This window comes from Amaranthus tricolor, chromosome 8 (assembly GCF_026212465.1).
Source record: "Amaranthus tricolor cultivar Red isolate AtriRed21 chromosome 8, ASM2621246v1, whole genome shotgun sequence".
Lineage (NCBI taxonomy): Eukaryota > Viridiplantae > Streptophyta > Magnoliopsida > Caryophyllales > Amaranthaceae > Amaranthus > Amaranthus tricolor.
In genome coordinates, this window is record NC_080054.1 from 22,958,882 (window position 1) to 22,976,124 (window position 17,243).

The 17,243-nt window shown below is 29.6% G+C and overlaps 1 protein-coding gene and 1 non-coding gene across 2 annotated transcripts; both read left to right on the forward strand.

The window, feature by feature from the left end:
* Positions 1-1,227: 1,227 nt before the first annotated feature.
* On the forward strand, positions 1,228-1,309 carry TRNAS-GCU (transfer RNA serine (anticodon GCU)). The gene has a single exon. It is a non-coding gene; the product is annotated as a tRNA-Ser (tRNA).
* A 5,852-nt stretch (positions 1,310-7,161) lies between these two features.
* LOC130820750 (mitochondrial uncoupling protein 5) lies at positions 7,162-9,015 on the forward strand. The gene has a single exon (XM_057686250.1). The coding sequence runs from the start codon at positions 7,643-7,645 to the stop codon at positions 8,582-8,584; it is 942 nt and encodes a 313-aa protein (XP_057542233.1). The 5' UTR covers positions 7,162-7,642; the 3' UTR covers positions 8,585-9,015.
* Positions 9,016-17,243: the final 8,228 nt, after the last annotated feature.

Genomic DNA, 17,243 nt, shown 5'->3' on the forward strand with positions numbered 1-17,243 from the left:
ACAAAATTCAATTTAAAACTCAAACCAACAAGCATAATTTGTAAAATCATCTAAGCCATGAGTCACAAAAATACAAGCAAAAAGCTACAAATATACACAACAAAATTCAATTTAAAACTCAAACCAACAAACATAATTTGTAAAATCATTTATGGCCCGTTTGGTAGGTGGTAATAAACGAACTAATGGAAATGAAAAATTAGTGTGGTTGAAAAATCTCTTAATTACCTTGATGGCTATGTTTGTCCAGCTTCAATTATTTCATTTTCTTCATAAAATTCATTCCAATGCATTACTATTGGGAGAGGTGGTATTAGGTGGTAATAGATCAAATTTGTAAATTAAAAAAGTTTTTGGTGATTAAAGTTTCATTACCATAAGAATGATATGGAACTTTTGATGAAATTTTACACTATAAATCATTCTCATTATCACCATTTAGTACCACTAACCAAACGGGCTGTTAGGGGTGTTTGGCACAAGGAAATGAGATTTATGAGACTTTAAGATGAGATTTTGGAAATAAAAAGGTGTCATTCTTTGTTTGGCATGTTAAGGACTTGGAAGAAAATGATGAAAATGAAAGTCTCAACTAAAATACTCATCCTCTCCCAAGATATTTTTCTTGGGGGCTTTTTCCCCTTTTAGTCTCATTTCCTATTCTCATTTCCTTTAGATAAATAAGGACTTGGACTTTTTCTGAGACAAAGTTTCATTCCCTTCCTCAAACCCCATATGCCATACACCCCCTTAGAAATTTAGTATGTACTCCTTTCTGTACCGCCCATCATTTTTTTAAGATAATGAAGAGGGAGGGGTTAGATTAGGATCTATGGATCCAAATTTTCAGGATTCAGATACGGATCCACATATTGGGTCCAAATCGAATCCAAGTTTATAGTTGGATATTTGATTGAATTTTGCTTCGTATTATAATATCCACGGATCAGTACCGATTCTGGACCAAATCGGATCAATATTGATTCCAGGTCCAAATTGAATCCAAGCTTAACAATCCATTGTCATTTATAGGTTGGATAAGATTTGATTCCGGAACTTTACTTTGAGAAGATGGTATTTATACCAATTAAAATAAAATTTAATTCTCAATTTTTTTACTTTATTTATTACTTAATAATTACATTTTTTATAAAAATAATTTTCTCTTTACTACTATAAATTGGTATATAGTACTTAGAAGTATTAAAAGATTCCCTTGATAAGAAAGTCGCTTTGGCCGAGTGGTTAAGGCGTGTGCCTGCTAAGTACATGGGGTTTCCCCGCGAGAGTTCGAATCTCTCAGGCGACGCAAATTTTTAGTCAAACTTTAAAAACTATTTGGTTCAACTGTCCACGTGTTAGAGTCAGGTGCAAAGACAGAGCATTATAAAAAGAAAAAAAAATAAGCCACAAATGAAAACTCTCCCTTCTCTGAATCCGACCTGGCTGGATCTTTCCTTAATTCAAACCTTCACCACTGAAAACCATCACTAATGGACCATCACTTTATGAAAAAAAAAAAAAAAGCAAAACCCATTATTAATGAACCATCATTTTATCAAACAAAAAGCAAAACCCACTATTAACCATCATATCATCAAAAAGAAAAAAAAAAAACCCTATCATTAATAGAACCATCCGTTTCTAGTGGATCCATTAACTTCCCGGTTGCCACCCATTTCGCGTTCCATATTTCTATCAGCATGATTTTATGAGACCGTCTTATGGTGAAATGTCTTCAAAATAAGAGGCGTATAAGTTAAAAGTTCCTATTATTAGGCTATTTAACTCAAATATGAGGTTTGTCTCACGGTGAGACGGTCTCATACAAGAATTTGTGTATTCCTATTCATATTCTTGTTTCAGCAAGTCTTATATGAGATCATCTCATCGTAAGACGCGTTCATATAAAAGGCCCATTAGTAAGTGCAAACACAATGAAAAAGGAAATTTTTACGTGATAACCCTGAAGATTTTGGTTTTCGACATGGTAACAAAACTTTTAAAAAATTCAAGCGGTAATCGTGAGATTTATCAAATTGTTTCACCGTGACGTTTTTCCACATTAAACGTTAGCAAATGTTAATTTCGAAGCTTTAAGGCTGCTGTACATCTGTTTATGCGACTCACAATTTCAAATGCCGTCAATTTCAACTTTTTCCCTCAAAACATAAACTCTAACTCTACAATATTTGAATTTTGGGGAAAGAATATGATTTGGATGAAAGATGGTAGAACTAGGGTTTTATGTTTTGGGGGAAAAGGTATACTGATAGCATTTGAAATAGTGAGTCGCATTAATAGGCGTACAACAACCTTAAAGCTTCGAAATTAACGTTTGCTAACTTTTTATGTGCAAAAAGGTCACGGTGGAACAATTTGGTAAACCTCAGGGTTATCGCGTGAATTTTCTAAGAATTTTGATTACTTCGTGGAAAACCCAAAACCTCAGTGTAATCACGTGGAATTTCCCTAAAAAAATGAAATCTGAATTCATACTTATATAGAAAACAATTTTTTAAAAATAATTTGTGGTGCTGAATTGATCGAACTTGATTCGTCTTACCCAATCACTTGCTTTCCCTTTCATCATTTTGAATCGTTTTATTTATTATTCCTTAAAAAAAAATTCTAATCTTTATACAAATTTTACGTATAATTAACGTTGTTCATCTAATCCAATCAATTACTTTCCCTTTTATTTTACTCAATATACTCAACTAGACTTATTCATTAGATTTTTCATATTATATTGGACTATGTTAACTTTTAAGTGATACTTCCTTCATTATCTAATATTCTTCCCGCTTAGAATATTCCTACTTAAGGAAAGGGAAATTGGATTAATGTTTTTTCAGACATATTTAGAAGATAAAATATATCGATGTGAGATCATGTTAGATTTGTCTTAATGTATATATTTTTATTATGTATTTTTTACAACTTTTATTATGCGTATTTAGAGATATTGAGGCTCAAAATTTACTTTAAAAACTGTGCAAGAAGTAAACAAGAAGAACAAAAAACAAAGGGAGTAATACTTTTACGTAATATTGCTTTTATTCAGAAGGCTAATGATAAATTAGAAGAATGGAAGGCACTTTTAGAAGGTAAAGGGTTGCGCATAAGCCGTATAAAAACAAAATATTTGAGATGCAACTTTAGTGGTAATGGGCAACATGATGATCCAGAGGTGATCATTAGAGAAGATGTGGTTGCAAGTACGAATAAGTTCAAGTATCTAGGGTCTGTTATCTAGAGTAGTGGAGAGATTGATGGAGATGTTACACATCGCATACAAGCGGGTTGGGCTTAAGTGGCGAACAGCCACTGGAGTGTTATGTGATAAAAAGGTCTCGGTTAGGCTGAAAGGTAAATTCTACAGAGTGGCCATTAGACCAGCTTTGTTGTATGGGACAGAGTTAGCCCGTTAAGAAGATTCATGAACAAAAAATAGAAGTAGCAGAGATGCGTATGCTGAGGTGGATGTGTGGTAACACAAAAATGAATAAAATCAAGAACAAGAATTTTAGAGAGAAACTAGGTCTTGTCCCATTATCTGCTAAAATGTGTAAAAATAGGTTAAGATGGTTTGAAAATGTGCAAAGAAAGACAGTCGACTCCCCCGTCAGAAGAATAGAAAGCACCATAGTTGAGGGTAAGAGAAGTCGAGGAAGACCTAAAAAAACGTGGATAGAGCAAATTAAGAACTACTTGAGTGAGATGCACCTCTCCGTGGATCTGACTAGGGATAAAAATAGTTGGAGACGTCAGATCTATGTTATGGACCGCTAATAGGCTCTTTTTTTCCCACCTCATCTTTTTCTTTTTATTTTATCTTTTTATTTAATTATGTTTCTTTGTAACCATTGGTTTTTTCTTGTTAGATAACATTGTCAGTCGTTACTCATTTCCTTCAATGCATGGCTCTTTTCTTTTGGGGGTAAAATAAACTACTTTCCTCTAGTCCTCCCTTAAAGGGATGATGGGTATAGATTGTTGTCACCTTACCTCACCCAGACCCTGCCTTTCAGCGGGATATTGGGTATGATGATGATGATGATTGCTTTTATTTAGCCTACTAGTCACATTTATTTTTTTACACTTGTTGTTACAATATTTATTTTAACTCTTAAAATTAATATTACTAATTTTGCATGATTAAAAATTATAAAAATTAATATTAATATCGTATTGAGATAAATCAAATAATAACTTATAAATTAATAGTAATATACAATTTTAAATGATAAATAAATATTGTTTAAAAAATAAATGTAACTAGTTGGGAGAATAAGGGGAAATATAAACTAAATAAATAGAATTAAGAAAAAAATAATTTATCATAATCCAAATTTATTGAAAAAAAATTCAAATACCCAATTTGGATCAAATAAAGTTCAATTTAATTTGCGATTAGATTAAAATTTGAAGGTCTATAATCAGAACTTATCTTCACTCTTTACTGAATTAGTTTCCTTGAATTATTAGTGTTCATCCTCAGTCATAGAGTGAAATTTTAATTTTGTAAAAGTTATTTACAAAGAGGTAATAAAGGTTTTGGCTTTCTATTTTAAAGAAATGGAGTTGATTACGCAACATTTCGTTTGGGTTAATTTGGCCCCTCCTTTCTCATTAAGTATTTTTTGAAACTCCAACATAATTTTATCCAGACAAACTCCAAGAGAAAAGTCATATTTAATTTTAATTTATGGAAATTTCACGTAATAATTTTAGGGTTTTGGATTTTTTGTGTGGTAATAAAAATTTTTAGAAAAATTCACACGGTAACTCTGAGGTTTATCAAATTATTCCACTGTAATCTTTTTGCACATGAAACGTTAACAAATGTTAATTTCGAAGCTTTAAGGTTGTTGTATGCTTATTTAGACGACTTTTCATTTCAAATTCCATCAGTTCCTATATTTTCCCCCAAAACATAAGCCCTTACTCACCATTTCAAGTACTATATTTGAATTTGGGGCAAAAATATGATTTGGATGAAAGATTATAGAGTTAGGACTTATGTTTTGGGGGAAAAGGTTGAAACTGGTGGAATTACAATGTTGAGTCGCATAAATAAGCGTACAATAACCTTGAACCTTTGAAATCAACGTTTGTCAACGTTTTATATCCGAAAAGGTCACGATGGGACAATTTGGTAAGCCTCAGGGTTACCTTCTGAATTACCACGTGAAATTTCCCTTAAATTTGGTATTACTTCCTCCGCTTCTTTTTATTTGTTTACTTTATATTTTTCAGATAGAAATTTAAAAAAAATTTGATGTATATATTTTATGGTAGATAAAATATATTTATATGAGATTTTGTTATATTTATCTTAATGTATAGTTTTTAATATACTGTGTAATTTTTTATGATGTGTATTTGGAGTATTAAAGTTTAAATTTTATTTTAAAATGTGTATATAAAATAAAATAGACAAATAAAAAAGAGCCTTAAAATTGTTTTCATTGTTAATTACTATTAAATTAAATACTAAAGATCAATCTAAGAGATATTTGATAATTTTTTGAATATTTGATTCCTCAATTGCTCTAAGAGTATTTATGAGAGTTTTTGTCTTATTCAAATCCCAAAATTTCCTCCGCATACAAGTATATAAGTATACAACATAGGATTTGGTCATTTGGAAGTGATTTTGTATTCAAATCATGGACAAATAAGGAAGGGATTTTGAATTTTTGATACATTATTTAATTTATTTATGTTTTTTTTGACAATAATAGCTTTTTACCATAGGGTATTGATGATGATTTATGGCAAAAATATTTTTCCAATCAATCATTCATTTATTTTATTAGAAAATTTATTTTGTTACCATAAATTTTATTGTGTTTATTTGAAAGAATATATCATCACAAAATAATTGTATAAGAAAAGTAAGTCTTATATGAATTTAGTAAACACTAAAATTATATGCATCAATCTTATATTTTCTCATTTTATACTTAAATTATTAAATTACTTGATTTTACTCTTTAATTAAAAAGAGTGCATATTATATTATTGTGGAGTATTCTTAATCCATATAAAACTAAGTAAAAGAGTGCATATTATATTATTGTGGAGTATCATATAAAACTTTTACGTTATTCCCAAGTTGAAATCACATTAAACTATTAACTAAAACAACTTTCCAATGATTTGCTACAAATTATTTACTAAAAGAACTAAATTGAGTAAATTGCGTGAATTAATTAATTGTATATCATTTTGATCAATACCATTAAATTATCTTTGACTAGTATTTATTTTTAGTTAAAATGAATAAATTAGAAAATATATATGCATCATATATTATTGACAATTTCTAAAATTACAAAGTTAATTTATACATACAACTGTCAAAAATAAGTGTTTTTTTTGCATTATATCTCTGACTTTATTTTTTTAATATATGTGTTTATATATGCCGATACTAAAAAAAATCATGCATTGCACTAGTTTCTTCACTAGTTATTGATATTGCCAATCCTACATCCAACCACCAACTTCAAAAAACTTTGTTATTTTATATAACAAGATATGCTGAGGGAATAAAAAAAATATAAATGAAATTCAAATTTCAAACTTATTAACTTTATTGAAGAAAATAATTTTGACTTTATCTGAGACAAAATTTAATTTTCTGAAAAGTTATTAGAATAATAAAATCTTTTACTAATTTGTTTAAAATAATTTTAATTTTTGATTAATCATAAATAATTTCAAATTTATGGTCATTTATCCAAAAACATTGTTGTCTAAATGGTGATCGAGTTTTGCAGGTTAATTGTGAAAAAAACTAAAAAAATATTAAAACTTAAAAGTTAAAATCATAAAATTAACTTATTTGATTTCTTATTTAAATTTTTTATTTTTCAATTTTTTTAAAATTTAATTTTATATTTTACTTTTTTTATGCAAAATGACTTATATAGGTAAGAGGTTATTTTGGTATATTTTTAGCAAACACCCTTTATAGTTGATATTATTCATATTTAATCTTATTTGAGATTATTATAGAAAAATTAGTAAAAAGTTAAATTATAAAAAAATGAGTAAAAAATTAAATTATTATAAGTAAATTTTTCCTTAATTCTACTATATAATGTTGAATTTGTATACAATACATTATGTTTGTAGACACAGGGGAAAATAGTAAAAAAATTATAGTCCACCAAAATACAACTCAACCACGCGTTAAATATTAGGGAGTACCAAAAATCAAGGAATAATAACTCGCCCCGGCCCACCCGATTCTTTGCGTTGAACCCACCTTTCCACTTTCCCATCCGCTTTCCGCCATTTTTATTCTACAGCTTCGCCTCACCCTATAAATACTCCCTTCCACCCACAATCCTAAATTCATCTCCATTGATGTCTTCAACGTATTACACCTTTTCCTGATTCCCAGTGAGATGTCCTCTTCCTCAAAGATCTCACGTTCCTCACTTGTCTTCTATTGCTTTTGGTCTTCATTCTCATTTCCTGATTCCCAGTGAGATGTTCTCTTCCTCTAATTGGTCTCAGTAATCTAATCATTCCCCTCTTTTGATTTTGAATATATCTAGTTATAACTATACAATTTTGTTTTTGATTTTTGAAAATCTTTTTGTGTTAATAAGTGTCAAAAAAAATGGGTGTTAAGGGATTTGTTGAGGGTGGAATTGCTTCCATTGTTGCGGGTAGTACTACTCATCCTTTGGATCTTATTAAGGTCCGAATGCAACTCCAAGGTGAATCCGCACCCGTGGCTGGATCCCTCCGTCCATCTCTTGCTACTCACCCATCTGGGACTCACACGATTTCTCTGCCCCCTCCTCGCGTCGGAATCATCGGTGTTGGGACGCGGATCATCAAACAAGAAGGAATCCCAGCGTTGTTTTCCGGTGTTTCCGCAACCGTTCTCCGTCAATGTCTCTATTCAACAACCAGAATGGGTCTATACGATATTATGAAAACCAAGTGGACCGACCCGAATTCTGGTTCCCTTCCATTGGGCCGAAAAATATCCGCGGGTTTAATCGCTGGAGCAATCGGAGCAGCTGTCGGAAACCCAGCTGACGTGGCAATGGTTCGTATGCAGGCAGATGGAAGACTCCCAATCAGCGAACGACGAAACTACAAAAGCGTATTGGATGCAATTCAAAGAATGGTTAAAGACGAAGGAATTACTTCTCTGTGGCGCGGGTCTAGTCTTACCGTGAACCGCGCCATGTTAGTGACAGCATCACAGTTAGCATCATATGATCAATTCAAGGAGATGATACTAAATAATGGCGTGATGAAAGACGGGTTAGGAACCCATGTAACGGCTAGTTTTGCGGCGGGATTTGTGGCGGCGGTTGTTTCAAACCCAGTTGATGTGATTAAAACAAGGGTGATGAACATGAAAGTTGGAAGTGGCGAAACGCCGCCGTATAAAGGGGCCATTGATTGTGCATTAAAGACCGTTAAAGCTGAAGGGCCAATGGCTTTATACAAAGGATTTATTCCTACAATTTCAAGGCAAGGTCCATTTACTGTGGTGCTTTTTGTAACATTGGAACAAGTCAGAAAAGTTTTAAAAGATTTTTAATTTTTATTTATAAAAAATTTTAAAAGTATGATGATGAAGAAAAATACTTCCTTCCTTCTATTTTTTAGTAGCACCCAAGTCCATTTTGGCACTTTTTTTTTCATATTGCGGCTAGTATACGAGAAAAAAATATTTATGTGGGATTTTGTTTTATTCGTTTTAATCATTTCGACGTATATTTTCATAATACCAAATTTTTATAATTTTTAGCTGTGTATAACTCAAAATAAAGTCAATTGAAAAAATTATAAAAATATATTTTGGTGCAACTAAAAAAACGAGGAAGTAGTATTTTCCATTAATGGATTATTTTTGATGGGGTTAAGAATTGTAACACAGCTGTCGTATGTTGGGTGGATTATATCGTAGCGCGTGCATGTAATTTTGTGTCATTCTTGACATGTTTTGTATTGGAGTTGATTTTGTTGGAATTAGCTATTGGTTAGTGTATTCAATAGCGCATTGGTTCTTTTAATCGTATATTTTTATAATATTAATTTTTAAAAATAAAGGGAATTTTGAGTTGACTTTTCTCCTTCAGAAAAAAAAATTATCATTATTATCATGTTTAGTATATCTTAATCATAATATAAATATAATTAGGATTTGAAAAGAAAAGAACGTTAGCAGTTCATCCATAAAAGAAATAATTATGCTATTCAATTGCATATCAAAAAATATCTAAGGGGAATTTATTATTTAAAATAAGGGCGTTAGTTAAATACAAAATGAGCTTCTTATTTATAGTATTGGAATAGCGTTTTTTTTAAGAGGTCTCTTATTTCATTTGGTTTAAAGATATAAGAAAAAGTTTAGCTGTTTAGGAGTTGCATATATTAAAAAAAAGATAAAAAGTAATCATTTAAGATGATTTGGACATATTCAAAGACAAGTATTAATGAGGTAAGGTAAACAATATGAATGACCTAAACCTACAAATTAAAATACTAGAAAATCGGAATTAATGGAAAAGAATTTATGTGAATAATCATTAGAAGTGATATCTTAGTTCATATAGTCAAATCCCAATCTTTTGAGATTAAGACTTGAACATTATTATTGTAAGCCGTTGATGTTTACTTAATAAAATTTTACTAGTTTTTTTTTTTTTTTTTTTTTTTTTTTGCATTTTTTAACATCCGTCACATTATGATTTGAATCAATATTAAATTTATGTGGGGTTAATTATATTGTATCTGATATTAGACAAGAAAGAATATAAAATAAAAGGCACAAATACAATTAATATGTTGGAAGTTAGAAGAATGAGAATGGTAAGCAACATCCATTTGCAATTGCAATTTGTAAACGTTTACCATTGCGTTTGTTATTGAATAAATTGTTAAGAGCAGTTAATGCTATTGGTATTTGGTATTAGTCCATTTAATTGAACTCAACTTGCCACCATTGTTGGAATAAATCAACTTGATAGATCTTCTAATCCTATGCAAAACAAACAATACTTACTCAAAATATTTAAGTTGAATTCAACGCTAGGTATGAAGAGAGTCCATGTTGCATCTACACTTTTAGTCCAAAGGGATCTCAAATAAAGGGGCGTGTTAGAGTATATAACATATTCTAAAACGCCAACTATTAGCTGAAGCTTTTGGTTGAGTTGATTTTTTGACACATTTCTACTGCACCTCAAAAACAAAAATTTGGGTTGAATGATGAATGCTATTGTTTTTTTAAAAATCGAATATAGTCTGATCTATAGAGAACATATAAAACGAATATTAAAATTAGTAGGTAAATATTTCTATAAGCTCACCAAAGTAATAATTCAAATTAAAAAAAAATATAAAAAGTCAAAATCATAAATATAGAATCAATAAAATGAGTTTTGAGAATTATTAGATAATAAGTACCTTAACAAAGTCTTAAAAAGTAAAGAATGGTCATAATAATAAGGTCAACTTGTAGTTAATTGCAATTTCAGTCTTGGTAGGGACAAATTTCTTGTATGCAATGTACCTAATTTATCCTTTCATTTGCTTTAACTATGATTTTAATAGACTAAAATAAATTTTAACATTTGCCAAGTGCCATTATATTAGTTGTGGACTTTTTCTATCCTGCTACTTGGGAGTTGAAACATTACCATTTCTGTGCCTTGTAAATTGCAACAACAACAACATTACACGTAATATTTAAAAATAGATGATGTCATTTAAATCTAATAAGGGTAATCAACATAAAAATTAACAAATTTTTTTTTTTATCATTAATAATTTTATATTTTTAAGAGAATCTAATCTAGAAATTGAGAAACAATAAATATTTTATATAATTATTTTAACTTGTCAAGAAAAAATAAATGTTAAAATAATTAAATACAATTAAATGTTTATGTTTTCAAAGCAAAAATAATATTAAATTACATAAATTAAATACAAAATTCTTTCTTGTATACAGCTCTTAGGATTGTATATATCATGATCCCATGTAGGAATTATATTAATTAAAAAAATGAAATATATGGATAACTAGATAAGAATTAAAAAATTAACTTAAACATTTTCATAAAAAAATTATAATAAAGTAAAAGAAATAGAGTAAAATAAAAAAATTTATAATTTCAGAGGTAGAGAGAAGAATACTACTAGTATTTCCTAAGGTGTTTATTGCGTAAAGAATTGTACAAACTATAACTTGCTCCTGCAAAGCTGGATAGTGAAAGACAAGGATTAATTTAACATCATCATACAATTTCAACTATTGCTTTTCCAATAAATTGTAATTAAATAATGTTCAATATCTCTTAATGGCTACAACATTATCAAGATTATGTCTTTTCATAATGCATAAAAAATTTGATGAAAAACTACATGCTAATTGATATAATAGATAGACTATGTATTTTATGTTTTTTTTATGTGGGACCGAGTTTGATAGACCAGACACAGGGCGCTACACTTTTACGTTTAAGATCTATATAATGAGGCTAAGTGTATTAAAAGTTTAGGGGTTTTGAGGGGAATAGGAAATACTCCTTCCATCCTTATAGAAAAAAAATTTTAACTCAAAAAAAGCTCAAATATAGAATCATAGGAATCAAAATCAAAGTTCTTAGATCATTCACAGATGAATAGATCTCAAGAGACTCAAGCTAAAGTGCCGCCCTAAAAGTCAAATCAATTTTTAAATCACCACAAAGAAAGTCAATTTGACTTTTCGCCTCTTACTCTAAAGTCACAATTAGTTCTCCTTTTGCATGATTAACCCAATTGGCTCTTCAAGTTAAGCCTCGTACATAGCCTTATATTCCTGATGCCTACATACAAACTCTTAACCATGGCTGATGTTTTGCATTTATGGAGTAGCCGATCGCTTAGGGCTCTCAAAAATAAAAGTCTCAAATATTAAATGGTGCTATTAAGGTCTAATTCTAAACAACACTTTTTAAAAGATTATACTAATAAACTTTTTTTATATTGAAGTAATTGAATATAATATTATAATATATTTTATCTTGAATTAAAAATTTTATATTTTTTGATATAATAAATGGTCACATTTTAAAAAAATATCATAAAAATAAATAATGCTTTTAAAATCTTTGCTTTATTTTCCTGCTCCCAACAATTCAAAGCATATTCAACAAAGACAAAACAAGGACATCATCTACTTTCTACTTAACTTAAATAACAAAATTGTAACAAAGATAGTAGGCAGTTCATCAATGGATCTTAAAAATTTTACCTTCGAGGCTTCGATGCAACAACGTAATCGAGGAAGTTCAGAAATAATAGACCCAAATCTCCATCATTTTCTGATTAATATAGCCTTAAAAATCTTTAAAGCAAATTTCTAAATTTCCTTTGAACATACTTCCCCCTTCAATGATACTTTGGAAATTCTACATGGTAACATTCAGTTTTCATGAAACGCCAGTGGTAGTATTTTTGTAAGATTTTTCCACATGATAGCATCAAATTTATGAAAAAATCTTACAAAATGATGAATTAGACGGAAATTATCAAGAATTTAACGGAAAATGCTACGACAGTTAGATAATGCAGAAACTGGATGCTACCATGTGGAAAAATCTTACAAAAGTGCAACTACTGGCGTTTCATGAAAACTAAATGTTACCATGTGGAATTTTCCATAATACTCGGCATATATTTGAATAGTAACTTTATTTATCTTTAATCTTGTTTTGGTAATTCCATTTCATGCACAAGAAATAATTTAGCCATATGAGATCTTGTTTTATACTTTTACTTTTTAAGACCTAGTTTTTTAATATGTAATTTTCATAATTTCTCGTTTAGTCAAAACAAAGATATTTAATATCAAAATATATGTAAAATTACGTGCAAAAATAATTATAGCAAGTATTGGGTAAGGGAAGAAGTAAAAAAAAAAAAGGTATCGCAATTGTAATGGAAATTACTCCGTTTCATTATAAATGCGACATTTACTCTTAAAAGCTCTTACATAAATTTACGTAATGTTGCAATCTCAATGAGATAGATGAGTAAAGAAAATACTGTTTAAAAAAATTATAACAAATCAATTTAACACGGTATATGTATATTATAAACTAACCCATTAAAAATAGTCTCACCATAAAACCATCTTAATTAAAAATTTATGTGTAATTTATACCCCTAATAAAAGACAATAAAGGGCATGGTAGAGGAGTGTGGCAAACACATGGACATGCAAGTGAGATAGGCGGGCGGATCCCGCCATGCAATGCACATGAAGTTGTCCTAAATTAGTGAAATACACCCTTAACTTTACAAGAACGTTCCTTTATATGAAAACAACCCTCCCCCAGTTTGTACCTGTCCCAATTTCTTCCTAATTCACCAACCTAAACAGTTCTTCTACTTGAGACATTGAATGTGCTACGTCACTTTATACATTTTTTATTTATTATTTTTGTTTGATTCCTAGGACACGATTAAACAATAATTTAATTTGAAATATACATTTCACGATTTCATATTTATCTTATCTTATAATTGAATTCGATTTGACTCGTGTATAAATATTAATTTATAAGTATTTAAAAACCAATATAAACACAAGACCTAAGGTGTTAATTCTGGTCATTAGATTAATTTCGTGTTAGATGTTTTGGGTCGGTTCAAAATCAGGTCTTGTGTTCACGTTGATTTTTACATTATTTTAAATTTATTTTGAAATCGGGTTAAGTCGGATTTGATTTTAAAGTCAGGTAAATATCGAGTCATTGGGTTTATTTTAAACACTTTTAACAAGAATCAATTATAAACAGACCCGAAAAATGTGATATGAAATTCACCTGAATGAACATCTATGAATAAAGATAATTGGTATCGTAGATAAGATTAGGAGAAACTATTTGAAACTACACCGAAAATTTAGTAAAATTAGTGAAGCAATTGATAAAAAATTATTTAGCAAATTAATTATATGGGACAAAAAATTATTCATATTGTAGTATCCCCTCTTAATAGCAAAGTACGTCAGAAGTTAGAACTTAACATAAGAGTGGGCCTAAACACCATTTATTTGAAGGGTTAGTCTAGTAGTTAAGGTCATTTCTTAATCTCCACCCCCTTATCTATAGAGATTATTCAACTTACTCTCAAGTTAAAAAATAAAATAAAGAGAGATAAGATAGATCCATTGTCAATTTAAAAAATATAACAATATAAATAAGAAATTTAAATTAATAAATATTACTAAATAAATACTCTATTTGCCCCATAAATCAACCCCATTTTCCTTTAGTATGGTACATTGGTACTCCATAATCTTGGTACGTTTTATTTTGCCCTATTTTGTATTTGTGATTATGAATCATGCATCCTCTTTTTCTTCTAATTTTTATAATATATTTAATTTTCTTTATAATTTCATCCACACAGACACAGTTCTACTTCATTCCATTTAATAATTTTTCACTTTTGATCGTTTTTCCATTTTTACTTATTTTTTTATTTTAACCTCCTTTGACACAAAAAAAATAGAGTATAAGGAGTAGAGGTGTTCATTCGAGTCATCAGGCCAATTTTAGGCCAGGTGTTTCAAGTCGATTTATAATCGGGTTTTGTGTCCACATTGGTTTTTACATAATTGTAAATCTATTTTTAACTTGACTCAAATCGAATTTAATTATAAGATTTGGTAATATCTTATCATAGGAATTATTTTGAACACCTATGATAAGGAGATTGGATAGGAAGAATAGAGAAGGTCTTAGTAAATAATAGTTATTTGTGAAGTTAACAAATCATCCTTATGTGGTAGGATTTAATAGGATGAGAGTTTTGTATTTTAATTTTTTTTAATTTTGTTTATTTTATTATATTTTTTTTTGTCTTTTATTAGTAATTTATACATCAGGAAGATTGATTAAGAATTTTTTGGAAGAATATGTGCCGCAAGTATACAATTTTATAAGCCATAAAACATGGGAAGTGTCCACCTTGACCTGACACATGGCTTAACAATGTTGTTGGGAATATATTGATACCAAAAGATATGGCGTCGTTTGTTAAGGGTTAATCGTGTTCGGATTGGTACACGGTATTTTATATAATAAATTAACTAATTATTGATAATTCTCAATGATTTTTACGTATGATGTTGAGTCAAGCCTTAAATTTCAACATGATGGAGGTGGGTTCGATCACCTCTTAGCAAACTCATTGGCTTGCACATTGGAGGGTGATAGTGTGTATGTAAAGGGGTGTGGAAACTTATGTTTTAGATCGCTTGATGAAGTGATCAAAGTGGGAGACTTTGTGTGCCTTGATGAAGGCAAGGAAGTGCTCATGGAAGGTTTCGAAGGTGGCTTGAGTGGTCAAGCATGAAGAGCTCGATCGAGCCCCAAAATAAAAGCTCTCCAGTGAGCTCAGAACTGGCGCTTGACTGGTCGAGCCATTCCAGCTCGAATCGAGCAATGTGCAACAGCCCACAGTACGCGATTCTGTTTTGTATTCGGTTTTGTTTGGGCTTTTAAGTCTTTTGCCCAAGGTTATTCTAATATGTTTTAGGGCTATATAAGGAGTCTTAGAACATCATTAGGGGTTGAAGTGAGGCATATACAAGAGAGCAAAACTAGGGTTCACACCATAAGAGTTCTTCCTCTTTGTGTTTGTATATTTGTGAGAGATTGAAGTAAATGTTCAATCTTTGCTTTGGGAGATTATTCTTAAAGCTTTGTAAGGTGAGTCATTAGTGTAAATGAGTTTATATTAATGATAAGATACTTTGTTTGACGGAGAGGTATCATTAAATACCTCATATATTCTTGTGTTTTGTCATTATTGTCTTGCTCTGTTTTTGGGTGTTTACTTTGCATTAATTTGTTTATTGTTCTTCATTAAATATCATAGCCCATTCTCAACGTATGAAATTATAAAAATACGTATTATTCTATTGCCTAAATCCTGGCAAACAGCAAGCTTGATGATCCATCACTCTTTCTATGCATAATCTTGTTCGCTCGATCATTCAACTATAAAATACAACCTCTTTCGATTTGATTGACACATAGTGAAATGAGACAAAAACATATTTATTGATGGGTTAGTTAGTCTTAAACTTTCTTTTTGATTGTATTTACTTGCATTTAAAATTTTTTTTTCATTTTAATGCGTTTGTCGAATTGTTTACATATAGAATTACAAATAATTAAAAATTTGATATTATGAATATATGCGACGAGATTATGGATAAAAACAAGATTCCATGTGACATTTTTTTTCTCGTATGATCGCAACGATATATAAAATAGTTCAAATAATAAATAATGCAAAAGTTTTAATGCCAGTAAAAAAAAAAGTATTAGAATTCGATTTGAACCTTAACAACACATAATACTTTAATAGTATGCAAAACCCTTTGATCATAGCTAGTATATATGTGCTAGTAGAATATGAACCCTTACGGTTTATTTGGTAGGTGGTAATAAACGCTAGTAATGGAAATGAAAAATAGTGTAATTTTGGTTGAAAAATCTCTTGGCCACATTGATGGTCATGCTTATCCAACTTCAATCATCTCATTTTCTTCGTAAAATTCATTCTAACGCATTACCATTGGGAGATGAGGTATTAAGTGGTAATGGAAATTTGTAAATAAAAAAACTTTTTCGTGATCAAATTTTCATTACCATGGGAATGACATGAAACTTTTAATAAAATTTTACATTATAAATCATTCTCATGACCACTATATAGTACCACTAACCAAACGGGCCATTAGTGTAATATGTTGTCATGCTTGAAGTATATAAGAACAGTCAAATTACTTAGTCGGTTGGTTGCGTTCGACCCAACAGATCATCAGTTCTTTACTATTTTATTCTTATCGCTTTAAATTAGCCATAAAAATACCATCTTTTTTAAAAAAAAATTTTTAAGTAGTTTTTCTTGTTATATTGGGAGAAAAATGACTAAATGTCAAATATTGACTAAAAATTAAATTGGTGAAAAATTAGTTCTTTATAAGCAGAATTAATTATGTAGAACTCAAAAATTTGCTAAAGTTTGGAAAACAGGTCAGGTTGATTGAGTGGAGTGTAATTTGACAGATCTAAAACTATTATTTTAAAGCATTGAATCAAAAACATCATAATTTCTTATATATTATTATGATAATTCTTTATATTTTCTAATTGAACTGTTTTTGTATTTACTTGTAACACAAA